The following is a 13,910-nucleotide window of genomic DNA, read 5'->3' as shown; positions in this document are numbered from 1 at the left end:
TCTCTCTCTTTCTTTATGTCTGTGTCCATCTGCTCTCTCACTCCTATGCAGTAATTTAACAACCTCCACACCACATCCTTCTGTTCTACTTAAGGCGGAAAGTGTAATCCAAACTTGTAAGTGAAGGACCCCTAAAGTATGGTGGTAGAATGAGAGATGAACACGACGAGGCTGAAGGAGGAGGGATGATAGGTGAGCCAGATGGAGGGAGAATAAGTTGAGGCTATCAGTGAACATGTGGGGTTTGAATATGCAAGATTTAGAGATTTATCAGCTGTTAAATTCTTGCTATCTGTGATGACGGAGGGCTCATCAGTTCAAGACTTAACTCGAAATAAATTTCAGTAATGTGTGCTGTCATTTTCCAGGTTGTGCACTGCTATTTTTATCCCATAAGCTTAATGGTGAAATTTGACTGTGACATGTATCATTTAAAAGACCTATAACATGTGCAAGTGCAATACAATATTGATGATTTGTAAATTAGTTTGCTCAAAGCAAGTTGCACTACTGAACTACTAAAATAAGAAAAGTGATAGACTATTATTATACTGACACATTTATAATAGGGTACAGTGAGGCTTGATCATGCTCACTTAGATTCTTAAAGGTGCTTGTAATTCATCAAAGGAAATGCCTGTAAAACCATTTTCAGTCAGTATTCACTCTTTAAAAACGACCTAGTAACTTGCAAATGAAATCCATGCCTATTAGAAAAAAAATCTCTTTCTGAGAATATTAGCAACCCAAATAATGACTCAGCAGCTATATTGTTTGTGATATTGTAATTCAGACTTGTCACACGCAGCTGGTTGTTTTGTTATGTAGATTTCCCTTTAATCTATTTTTTCCTGCATAAACCATGTTAATGCTTAGATCTTAGAAACAGGACATTTGAGATGGGTTGCTACTGTGCATCTGTGTTAAAATGTTGTTTTTAAATCTCCCACTGATACAGATAGATGATGATGATGACTTTACATGTATGTATTTGTCCGACAGTAAAATCAAACGCTTGATTAATTTGATATTTATTGTTCCCTGTTAGGACAACTTTAACATGATATAACAGCATTACATATCATATATAACAGCTATAACATGATGTATCACTCACACATACAGCAGTGTCTGTTGTTTGGCTGTTGGAGCAAAGTGTTAGCTGTTTAATCCCTCTCATCTGATTGTACCCAAAAAACAGTCTGGTGTAACCCCCAACACAAAACAAGAAAACCTACGGCCCGAATGGGCAGAGAAAAACAACTGAATAAGCCACAGAAATTAGGCTACAGAAGCAACCAAATAACTCTCTAAAATGAAGCAGAACTGACTGGGGCAAAGGCAGCTTGGTGCAGGGTTAGGGTTGGATTAGGGTTAGGGGTTAGGGTTAGGGTTAGGGGGGTTAGGTGTGGTCAGATCCCATAAGCCTCCCCACGCGTCCGACGACTACGCAGTTGAATGGAGACTAAAGGTAGGCACGAGCCACCGCATGTCACTCACTTTCAATATCCACTAAAGCGCGTTAACCCTCAGTATCCCTTAGTGGCTTAGGGTTAGGGTTAGGGGGGTTGGGGTTAGGGTTAGGGTAGGGTTAGGGTTAGGGTTAGGGGGTTAGGGTTAGGGGGGGTTAGGGTTGGGGGTAGGGTTAGGGGGTTAGGGTTAGGGTTAGGGTTAGGGTTAGGGTTAGGGTTAGGGGGTTAGGGTAGGGCTAGGGCTGGGCTAGGGTTAGTAGGGTTGGGGTTAGGGTTAGGGGGGTTAGGGTTAGGGTTAGGGTTGGGTATAGGGTTGGGTTAGGGTTAGGGGGGTTAGGGTTAGGGTTAGGGTTAGGGGTTAGGGTTAGGGTTAGGGGGTTAGGGGGTAGGGGGGTTAGGGTGGGGTAGGGGTTAGGGTTAGGGTTAGGGGGTTAGGGTTAGGGTTAGGTTAGGGGTAGGGTTAGGGTAGGGGGTTAGGGTTAGGGTTAGGGTTAGGGTTAGGGTTAGGGTTAGGGGGTTAGGGTTAGGGTTAGGGTTAGGGGTTAGGGTTAGGGTTAGGGGTAGGGTTAGGGGGGTTAGGGTTAGGGTTAGGGTTAGGGTTAGGGGTTAGGGTTGTGTTAGGGGGTTAGGGTTGGGGGTTGGGGTTAGGGTTGTTAGGGTTAGGTTAGGGTAGACGCAGTGCCCTGGATGGGCCTGCAGGGGCACGGGCACCATGGGTTAGGGTTAGGGTTAGGGTGTTAGGGTTAGGTTAGGGTAGAACGCAGTGCCCTGGATGGGCGCTGCGAGGGGCACGGGTACAAGGGGACCCCCCGTGTGAGTAAAACACTTAAAATCTCCTTAAAAGACCTGGTTCGGTTCTAAAAAGCTGTTTAAAAGAAGGCCAAATGCTCTGAGCAGGGCCAAGGGATAGGGGGTTAGGGTGTTAGTGTTGAGGTTAGGGGGTCTGTAAGATTCAGCTACAGCAAGACATACATTACAGCCTATAGTGAGTTTACCAGGTCAGATTAGTGGATGCAAACTATTGGTCATTGCCTATTGGTCAAAATGTCAGGGAACTGGGCGCCTGGTAGAGCGTGCACCCATATGTGGAGGCTAATCCCTCGACATACCAGCCCAAGGTTCAACTCCGACCTGAGGCACTTGCTGCATGTCAATTCCTGTCTCTCTCCCTTTTTATGACTTCATCTGTACATCAACAAATAAATGCCTAAAATGCCCCCCAAAGAAATGGCAGGGAACACCCAGGACAGAAGTTGTGACCGACAGACATGGAACAACGTAATAAACTAAGTACTAGCTGTCTACATTTATCAGCATAAAACACATGGACGAGGATTATGCTTCAAGAAACATGTTATTTAGTAGCTCAAATGTCAGATAATGGGATGAAATTTACATATTAAGCGTGTTTACCTTTACATCAGTGTTCGGGTTGTACCCAATGAAACAATAGATTTGACATTTACCCTTTAAATGAACAGCAAGTGAGCAGTGCAGCAGCATCTCCTGCGATACCCATATTAATGTCCTGGCTGCTGTACACCCAGAGCTCAGGGCAGCTCATGAGAGGGTGGATAATTTATATCAGATGTCAGGAGCTGACACTGGCACATCTTATGCTGTTACTCTAGTGGTACAGTGGGCACACAGTATCACAAGCATTTGCATGTGTGATTAGCATTTTCCATACAGCATTCTTACATTCTTTATAGATTTTTATATGAGTTTGTTTAACATGTAAACTTGCCTCAGCCCTGACTTCTCTGTAATGGTGGGAAATAATGTTCTAACATTTGAAACAAAACATCAGGAGGGAGAGTTTATTTTTTTAATACAACTACGCTCACCTACCACACTGTGAAGACAGGAATCCATTATCATGCAGAGAGTGATGGAGGGATTTTACATTCAGACACACTCTCTGTCTTTGTCTCTGTCTCAATGTGTCATGTATGCACATACACAGCACAAAGTTCACACCACTTAAGTATTGACTGGCTGGGGATGAATCACACCCATGAGTGTGCAGATGGGTTACAATGGATGGGGACCATCAGTAGACATCCCAGACTGCATAGATCAATGAATCCCTTGCAGGCATAGAAAAGCTACTTTGCTGTTTTCTCCGCTTTTAATACCAAAGCCTGTTTGCTTGTTTATACAACTCACAACCACCATTCATCATACCTCACAGCCATTACAGTGGACAGAAAGGATTTCATTCAAAAAAAGATTGCTGCTCCTCTTGTTTCCTTTCCATTCTTGTTTTACCTTTTTGGGATGTGTTAACTATAGCTGTCCTAGTTTTTGCTGTCTTAACAGAGCAAAGGAGACTCTTGGATGTGGGATGTGAACATTAATCTTCTCAATAATTTCATCACAGCTCACTGTATTGGTGTCTTGTTATACTCTTCTTTTCATTTCACTCACTCTGTGTTCAGTCCTCAAGCTCTGTGGTTGACAAATGGCAGAGCACACACCCTCAGTAACACATGAGCCGACTTTACTTGTGATGCTCCCCAGACTCTGCTTTACTTACTGTAACATATTGAATGGCCCTTCCATGAGGAGGAATCATCATGTTAAGATCACAGAGGGTGTGCGTCGTACTTTACAATTTGACCTTTGGCCACTTTCCAAAACCTGACTTAGCTTTACTTTAGGCAGGATTACATTTTCAAGTTGCAAGCTGGCAACGGGCCCTTCAATGTGATGCCAGTAAATTATCACCTGCAACATGCTCGCGTCAGTGTGCCCTTGAGAGAAGCACTCGATAGACCACGAGCTGTCGCACCTCAGCTGACCCTGGGCTCTGACGGGTCAAAGTGCTAAGATCTGTTTGGTATTACAGAGCCATCGCCAGAGGAGTCGGAGTCTGCCAGCGCAGACCAAACTGTATTTTAAAGCCAGAAAGCCATGAAAAAATGCGTAGAATGACTCTTTAATGCAATAAAGAAATCAAAAAGAGAAAAAAGACAATTTACTTGCGTTGAAATCTTTACTCACTACATTCCAATTAAATGCAGCTGTGTGTAAAGTATTTCATTCACTCCTGCACTAACACTTTAAATGGTTCTAAACCTCACATGCAATTCAATAATTACCAAATCGTTTTTGTGTCTTTTCAGCATTGTTCTGGTTTTGTGGCCCACAACTTACTTAATAATAACTACAGGTTAAGTATTCTGATGCATCATTTTTTAGAGATTCAATAAGTCAGTTTCTTTTTCAATTTCTTTCACCATGTTTTACAGGTGTATGACTTCTTTATGTGACAAACCAGCACTAGCATTTAAATACACATTCAGTCATGTCGAGGTTCTGCTCTTGGAAAGCATTTTATCCAGAAACAATCAACTATGGAGGTGCAGAATTTATACATGAGTTCTCCCTCATTGAGCACCTTCTCCCTATTTCTATTTCTTGTATAAAATCTAGGTGGCAGAAATCAATGTCCAAGCCAGACACAGAGAGAATGTGGTGAGCGCTGGAGCTTGATAATAGCATTGGTTCTGTGTGGCTGCAGATCTGGGTCTGCCACGGCTAATTCAATCTGTTGACTCCAGTGCTGATACTTCTGTCGCTTTCAGCATCCTGGTGAGGTAAAATGGAAACTGGAGATACAATGGTGGGAGCTCAGAGTCATGGTTAGCCAATAGCCGGATACATTGACATTACCTTGGCGGAAAGTGCAGGGATATTCATACAGTGATGTATACAAAGCATTATAATGCAAAATGACTATCACTGAGAACATTTTCCACATAATTTACTGTAACTTTCAGCTTGGTGGCACAGTTTTATGATGAAGAGAAAAATGTGGTCTAAGACAGTTTTTCAAATATTTGGTTTGCTTGATCTCCTGCAATTTTTTTCATAGCAAGCATTCAGAGTGCACCATTGAACTAATGCCTACCATACACTGGAAGACTCGGAACAGACTTTGAAAAGGCTTTATGTGTGTATGTGTGTGTGTGTGTGTGTGTGTGTGTGTGTGTGTGTGTGTGTGTGTGTGTGTGTGTGTGTGTGTGTGTGTCTATTCTGTACTTCAAGCAATCCACTGAATCTGGCATAGAGGAGATTGGTAAGCCTCTGTAAATTCATTAATTATGCTTGCTGCAACTACGTTATATTAGACGACACCAGACTGCTGATGGCTACACTAAAATGCATCATGTGAAAGCGTAGGGAGTAGTATATATGAGAAAATAACAAGAATACAGCAAAAAAAATTGGAAAAAAAATCCCTGACTAGGTGTAATTGAATCTGCATTGCTGACAACTGTTCAACATCAACCTTCAATTATTCTCAGCCCCTGGCAGAGGCAACTCGTACAAGATTTAATGATGCTTCATGGAATCTAAGGGCTTTTGTGGTGTAAGTCTAATCTTGATAACTCTCATTAAGTGAACAATCCTGAGGAAGAGTAATGAAGCTAATTTGTCAGTAATAAGAAAGAAGGAACATAACTTCACATTAGTGGCACCCAAGCTCATAACAATTCTGCCAGTAATGCAAACACATAACTGCTTTGTGAAAGATTATGAACCTCACATTAATTTCAGCATTTTTCCATTAACAGGTCTCTGTGGCTCAGCCTAATAATGCTCTTTTGCAGCTTTTTTGGACTGCAGGCTCTCATTTTACATCATTGTGTTTCTTCGTTAATCTGTTTTTCTCTGTATAATTTCCACAGAGTAGTTCTTGTGGAGAACATCCCAGAAGACATCTCCTTCATGGACAATGGAACATCCCACCTCCCTCTCTCAGTGGGGCTGTACAACTTACTGGACCGCGCCATCCGGGTTGTAGAGATAGTTTCCCCGCTGTGGCTCCTCAACTCCTCTGACTATGAATCCAGCTTCCAGCCCGCTGCTAGACAGGTAAAAGCAGGGCAAGCCTTCAGAGACTTGACTCTGCATTTATTTAAATTGTGTGATCCCTAATAACAATCAGAGACATAAAAGTCCCATTACAACAATGTAGGGACATGTCATGCATTTAATGTTTTTACATGTTATCAGCTAAATAAAAAAAGTATCACATTAAATGTACTTTCTCTGGTGAAGAATGGCCCCTGTAAGTGACATAATGTTATCACCACATTATTGGATTGTTAATGATGCATCAAAGTATAAGCAGAATTGTACTGTTGTAGCTGGTCGAGGTGAAGCTGGTTTGAAATACTTTAGATAGATACTTTTGTCCATTGATCCCAAAAATAGGGTTTTGGGCCGCCCGCCTCAAAAGAGTCACAAGGTAAATATGGGGGATCATGAGATGATTTATGGGTTAAGAGACATGGGCTATACCAATTTGCATTTAATTATACACTTTTCTCTAATCTTTTTTTGTGGTGCAATAATATATCATTTTATCCTCTTCGACAGTCACAAACCACAAAGATTAGGTCACTGCGTCAATCTCAGCAATATATTTCATAAACTTGTTATATTGTGATGTCCCATGAGGATAGGTGTAGTGAATTCCTGGACTCGGTAAACCCCGCCCACTCTACCGGCAGCTCAGTCTGTAAACCTGCACGTTTGATTCTCCTGCTTCTGTTTACAATTTTGCGGGAACCAATCACAAACTGGCTTATCTACCTCGCAAGCTTTTGGCGGGTTTAACACGATAACACAATGACAGTAGAGAAGCCACCAAGCAGCTTCTTGTTTAGATTCAACATGGCGGCCACCGAACGCCACCAAAGCGCAGTAACCTGTTGATGCCGCTGTCCCTTTTACGTCCTGGATCACCTGGATCGTTGTTCTGATTGATTGAAGGACTTTCCATTTGCGTACAGAGTTATTTGAACTGTCACTCTTCGATGTAAGTTGAGTGCAGATTTGAGTCGCGCATGCTCAGACTTAAACGGTTTATGGCAAAAAGTGTCATACTAAAATTTGTGAAATCCATGAAATATTAAACTTTTGTCATTACAAACAATAACAGAAGATGGAAATCACTTCGTAAACATTTTAGCTATCTATGGTTGTTTGATTGCCAACGTTCAAAACGCCGATCAACTGGCAACCTTTGTTGTGTTTGATTGCTAGCTTGTAGCCAACAATGACCAAACTCCGTTAAGTATGTCCATTTTTGTTCTGTATTGATATTAAAGAAGTCTCTCATTAGCATCTTGTAGGCTACTTGTCTCGAAGTGACGCATGCACAACTCAAATCTGCACTTGACTTACATCGGGGAGTGAACTACACCCGTTGGTCACGCCTGTGCAGATGTGCAGAGAAAATACAGAGCAGACTCCCCAGAACGATGCTTAATCTCGATCTATTGATTTGGGCTTGGTCTGGTGATAGCCAGACTAGTGGAGGCCTGTTGTGAATGCAAATGTGGTTCGTTGTTGTGTTGTTGTTCTGATCTGAGATGCTATATAAGCACTCTGTTGAACTCCAACTTGCTGAGATCTTCTGAGAGAAAACTCCAGTTTGCAGCGATATAGTTTTGACAAAAGCTTAATCTGAATTTAACTGGCAACTACAGCAACTATCATAAATATAACATCTTTCTCTGAATTGTGGTGGAGTAGATGTAAAGTTCATGAAATGGAAACACATAGGAAAGGTACCTGAAAATTGTACTTAAATAATGTAATATGTAATGTAATGTAGTGTGTGACAGATGAGTTAATGCATTATTTGCATTAGCTATACAACATTGTTCCTATTTGAATTTATCCACATCCCCAGGTCATTGAGCAGACTACACACCTGTCCCCTTTCATGTTTATTATACCTTAAAAGACATTAAAGGTTTTCTGCTTTAGCCAAATTAGATGACAAAATCAAAGTAGGACAACTAATGAAAAAACACAAATCATAGCGGAAAATCAATAATGTCCCTGTAGAGTTGTACTTGCTGGTAAAATACTACTCTGGGTTATTTTTAAGATGCTTGGATGTGTGTATTGACAGTTGCCAGGAGGGTTGGTCAGGCAGAAGAAAAGGATAATGAAACTCTCACACACACATACACACACACAAACACACACACACACACGAATGGAGCATGTAAGGACCACTGACAGCCTATGGCTGTTGATTGGAAAGCAATAGCTCTTTTCACAGGCTTTGGGGCAGAGGAGAGCTAATGGCCTTTCAGCTTCCAGCTCTCTGCAGAAAGCTGATTAAATAAGACAACTTATTGGGAGGGGGGCTGGACTGGAAAATTGTAAAGAGGCAAAGTTAGAGTAGCCTATAATCACAAAATATTTTTTGATCCCACGATGAGAAGAATCACTGTCAGTTCTGCATATTTCTTTTGTGGAGGATTGTGTGATAACTCAATTGAAACATTTAATTGTTATTTAGTTGTCACATACAAATGTTTATGTAAAAAAGGCAAGATCACACTTCTTTCAGATGTCACTGACGTGTTAGTTTCCAACTATCTGCAACGACATTAAATAGTGTTCTACTTCAATCCGTTTAGCTCAGACATCTTTGACTTAGCTTTAAATTGCAATTTGTCTTCTGCGTAAAAGCCTAAAGCAAACTCACCAATATCACCAAATTGTAAGACATTCTCTGTGAATAATTAGGACTACGTGTACCACAAAATCAGGCAAAATCAAGCCCACGCCGAAATAACCATGATGACAGAGTCAGAGTCAGGGAGATTGTTGTCTGAATATATATGGATTTCATGTATCAGTGGATGTTTTATGATGTGTTTCCCTCAGGGCAGGGCTCTGTTGTCTAGGCTGCAAGGGCTGAAAGCTAAAGGAATCCAGCTGAAGATCTCCAGCGGGATGATCGACTCGACTGAGCTTGGGATGCTCGCCAAACACAGTCAGCTCTATCTCTCACTGTATTAACCATTATGTGTGTCTGTGTCTTAAAACATGCTGCAACTTAGCTCTGTCTGTGGACTGTTTGTCCTGGGTTTGTCTTGCTCAGCTCAGTCAATCTTTATATTTCCATATTTCCCTTGATATGTCTTTGTGTTTAATTTTCTTGTTGATCCTGTTTCTGTATGTGGCTAGATCTGCTTTTATCCTTCTACTTGTCTCACTTATAACTTCCTTTATTTCAAAAGCATTGTCGTTCTGCCTTTTGTCTTTTTATTGATTGCTGTGTCTCTCTCTCACTCTATTTCTAGATGCTGAAGTCCACTATGTGAACATGACAGCGCTGACCAAAGGTCAACTCCACTCCTCCTTCTGGGTGGTCGACAGAAAACATTTCTACATCGGCAGCGCCAGCATGGACTGGAGATCCCTTGCCACTGTATTTAAAATCCACCACACATCACAGCACACACAGAAACACACACATATGTTACTGTAACAGATACTGTGGCAGAAAATGCACAATCTCAGTCCTGTAAATTCTAAAGCAGCAATGTGACACAATCTCTACAAATTGTTACATTTACAAATCACAACTTACACCCTCTGTGGTCATTTTGTGTCCAACAGATTTACATGAGATTTAATTACATAACAAGTTATGTATCTCCTAACATAAATGCTTTGATAACATTCTACTGGCTTAGATATAAAATTACAGCATTTTATTTGAAAACATCTGAAATAACTTCCAGTAATATCATGATCGCCCGTTAATTCATTTGGCAAATACAGCCAGATTTTAGATATCTCGTACCACGATATTAATAATTCACAATTGTAATACACAAGTCCTTTATTTTGAAAAATTACTTGATGTTTACAAGTCCCACAAGGTTTCACTTTTTAATTTGTGTATTTTTTTTTTTTTTTTTTTTTTTTGGAAAATTCAGTTCTTACTGACAACACTACTGTACTAGTTGTTAACCCTTTTAAAAACATTTGTACAGATAGCAAGTTTATATTGGTCATAAGTTACATGTCAGTGTCTTCTTTTTCAAAAAGTCATAGATGGAGGGGGGGGGATGGGTATGGGCATGCAGGGTGGGGTTAAATGCAAAAATAGAAAGTAGACATTCTTTCATCTTCGTCTTCAAAGCTGAGATTCTTGCACAGTTCATTAAAGTGCGGACCCAATTGTGTGACACCTAGAGTTGTCAAATTACACTGTGCATGTTGGTGTGTTTGGATTGAGATAGAACAGGCTGTGTCAAATAAGACTTTGGTCTGGGATCTAAGCTTTATTAAGAAATACTTTGCTCACTGTAAGGAGAATGAGAATGTACAAAATAAAAGAGAGACAGAGAAGGGAATTTAGGAGGCACAAGCTAAGAAGCTGAAATTTAGAAGGGCCTCTTTGAAATGAAAATGCAGTAGAAGGCAGAGAACTAAAATTGACAACACAAAAAAGAACCACTGTAGTGTCTTTCCACCCCTGCTGTCGCCGAAGGCCTGTTATTAGATGAGACTATGGCATGACAGGGGGAAGGTGTGTGTGTGTGTGTGTGTGTGTGTGTGTGTGTGTGTGTGTGTGTGTGTGTGTGTGTGTGTGTGTGTGGAAAGGAATAGCTTTCTTTGCACTGATTACGTTCATGGGGATGTAGTGAGATCTGGTGGGAAGTGGTTACTCTGCAGGTGTGTGTGTGTGTGTGTGTGTGTGTGTGTGTGTAAAGGTGGATAGATGGATACAAACTGGTTAAAATGACTTGCAAAAAAAGGGAACTCTGATGTTGATGGAGACATTGGACAGCATTTTTGTTGATAATATTGAGCAAAAACACAAAGATATTGATGTAAATGTGTGCCGTCTCAATGCTGGTGGTGATCTAACAGAGATTGTGTTCATTCTCCAGAGGAAGGAGCTGGGTGTGTTGGTGTATGACTGCAGCTGTCTGGCTCTGGACCTCCACAGAGTGTTCAGCCTCTACTGGGGGCTCCAGTATAGAGACTTCATCCCCTCCTTCTGGTCCAAGCGCCTTTTTGCCCTCTTCAACAGGGACACACCACTGGAGTTCACTCTCAACAGCACAAAGGCTCAGGCCTACGTCTCGGTAAGTGACAGTGAGTGATAACATTAGTTTGTATTGTTCATCAGAAAAGGTTCAAATCTGTTCCTTTTCCTGGTGGATATTTTAACATGCCAACCCATAATTAAGGAGGAATTTTGTATTGATGGCACAAGTAAAGAAAAAAGGCTTGTATGAAAGAGTAAGACTCTAAAAGCCAAAAGATGTATTTAAAGGGATGTGTATAATTTAAAACATAAGACATCTGTCAATTTTTTGACGCCAAAAGCTAGAATTTGTTGACTACTTTACAGCCTCAAGTATCCTAGTAACTAACTGCAAACTACTGCAAAGTATCTATATCAGATAACAGCATTCAGTGGCCTTCCATTGCAAACACTCAGAAGGATATTACATATAATTGATGGCTGACATAATTCAATGTTATTTGTCATTTGAAACGGGATGTTTCAACAGACTGTTCAAAAGTGACCTTCAGTACATGGTTCATTTTTGCCTGACTGGGATTCTGGGACAAGTTATTTCAATTGTGGAAAACTACAGCAGCCCCTTTTCACTGTATTTTGACATCTTAAATCAGAAAAGGTGCAGAAAAGGTGCAGGTGTAATTATTAACATTAACAACTGCATTGTGTTTAAGTAAGCATGCTGCATGCAGGTTCACCGGAATGATTTACTGGAACAACTAATGGAACTGAGCCATTGTCAGGGAGATTTGTTTCACCTGTGCGTTTCCTGTTAACACAAGTCAATGAAAAGGTCTAATATGCATGATTTTGGACGCTCTATATCATGAATAGGGAGTGATTTCTGACACAGCCCAAGAAAGTTAGCGCCCTGCACATCCACACAGTTGTTTTGAGTTACTCTGACTGATTAGACCTCAGCTCAATTTGAAGTTGGCCAGGGTAATGCTTGGAATTATGTGAGGTGACAAATGACGATGATAAAGGTTTATGTCCCACCTTAACATAACAACGTATGGCAGGAGACTCAGGGAGATGTCAATCTGTGCATCCACACAATTCTTAGAAGTTGGGGGTGGGAATCACCTGAGGCCTCACGATATGATATGGAATTGTCAAGCAGACAAACTGACCAACACATATATATTAATATATACTTGGCGTCTGTGTATGGATGCAATATTGCCATGGAAAATTTCGAGATACTATAGATTTTTTCCCCCACCCTTACTAAGAAGGGGTCTAATCAGGCTAAATGAGTGAAAACACCCGTGTGCTTAGCAAAGCCATTGTAATGTTATCAGTTTCAACTTTGCTGAGCCTGCTATGACAATTCAAAATGTCTGCTCTGAAAAAGATATCTTATCAGAACAGTTGCAGTCCATATCATCTGAAATTTGACGAGATATTCAGGTTTTACATGTTAAGGTTAAATAGGGACTCTAACTTTTTAAAGTACAGCACACTCAAGTGTAGTAACCATCTCCAGTGTAGGGGACAGTTTGTAAATTTTTCATACAGAGTAGTCTCTAAAGGACACTGTGTCTTTCAGTGTCATTTTCTTCTTGGAGATGAGTGATGGTGATGTCATCCTACCTGCTGTAGAAAACTGTTAATGTGGCTGGGCTGTCCATCTCTAACAGATTAATATCAACACACAAAAAGCACACACTCGTAGTTAAACATTCACAGGTGGCTTTGTGCAAGACATGCACACAGACACACAAATAAAACAAAGGAAGACGATCAAATCCTAATGGCCATTTGAGTGAACAATAAAGATGATTAGAGCTGAGTTGGTTGGTGTGATAATAGTGCTGATAACAATCATGATGGTAATTCTGCATAGTATTTTGATTCCTTTCTGAGTCACTGCGGTTATACAATGCTCAGACCATTTCTTATGTTTCTTCGAAGAGGAGTACACAGTCACCAGTTGTGTACCCTCTCACCATCCAACACTTCCTAATTGTCTTGCCTGTCTTTCTCCCTCTGATAACAGAGCTCCCCAGATGTGTTCATCCCTAAAGATCGCAGCAGTGATCTTGAAGCCATTTCCAGGATCATCCAGGAGGCCCGCCACTTCATATATATCTCTATAATCGATTACCTGCCCCTCCTCAGCCGCAACGCTCACAGGTTAAAACCACCGTACCGCTTTTGAAGTTGCTTTTCTTTGAATTTCTTTGGACAGGCATTTATCATCAAAAGCTTGGATGCTTTGCTTTGGTTCAGGTGCTTAAACTCTGTGTGCCCACATTTGGCTGTGTGCTTGTATCTGTGCCAAGGTACTGGTCCCGTATTGACGGTCTTATCCGGGAGGCTCTGATCCTGAGAAAAGTCCGGGTCCGTCTCCTGATTAGTTGCTGGGAAAAGACTCATCCACTTACTTTCAACTTCATCTGGTCCCTGAGGAGTCTGTGCATGGAGCAGGCCAACTGCTCAATGGAAGCTGTAAGTAAAAGGCCACCACGTCCTAGTTTCAATTAATTATTTAAAATGGTTGCTTTGTCAGTGCTCACTATGTGTGTGTGTGTGTGTGTGTGTGTGTGTGTGTGTGTGTGTGTGTGTGT

General features: G+C 41.1%; 1 protein-coding gene across 2 annotated transcripts in view; it reads left to right on the top strand.

The window, feature by feature from the left end:
* Positions 1-13,910, top strand: part of LOC116705282 (inactive phospholipase D5) — a 49,854-nt gene that overhangs the window by 32,196 nt on the left and 3,748 nt on the right. For both annotated transcript variants that reach the window (XM_032541346.1, XM_032541347.1), the window contains exons 3-8: positions 6,170-6,356; positions 9,177-9,285; positions 9,596-9,723; positions 11,198-11,395; positions 13,340-13,476; positions 13,626-13,791. In XM_032541346.1, the coding sequence (XP_032397237.1) occupies positions 6,170-6,356; positions 9,177-9,285; positions 9,596-9,723; positions 11,198-11,395; positions 13,340-13,476; positions 13,626-13,791 (925 nt within the window). The remainder of the gene's footprint in view (positions 1-6,169; positions 6,357-9,176; positions 9,286-9,595; positions 9,724-11,197; positions 11,396-13,339; positions 13,477-13,625; positions 13,792-13,910) is intronic.

The sequence above is a fragment of the Etheostoma spectabile genome, chromosome 17 (genome assembly GCF_008692095.1).
Source record: "Etheostoma spectabile isolate EspeVRDwgs_2016 chromosome 17, UIUC_Espe_1.0, whole genome shotgun sequence".
In the NCBI taxonomy this organism is placed as follows: domain Eukaryota; kingdom Metazoa; phylum Chordata; class Actinopteri; order Perciformes; family Percidae; genus Etheostoma; species Etheostoma spectabile.
The sequence above is the reverse complement of the archived record's forward strand: the minus strand, read 5'-3'. Positions and strand labels throughout refer to the sequence as shown.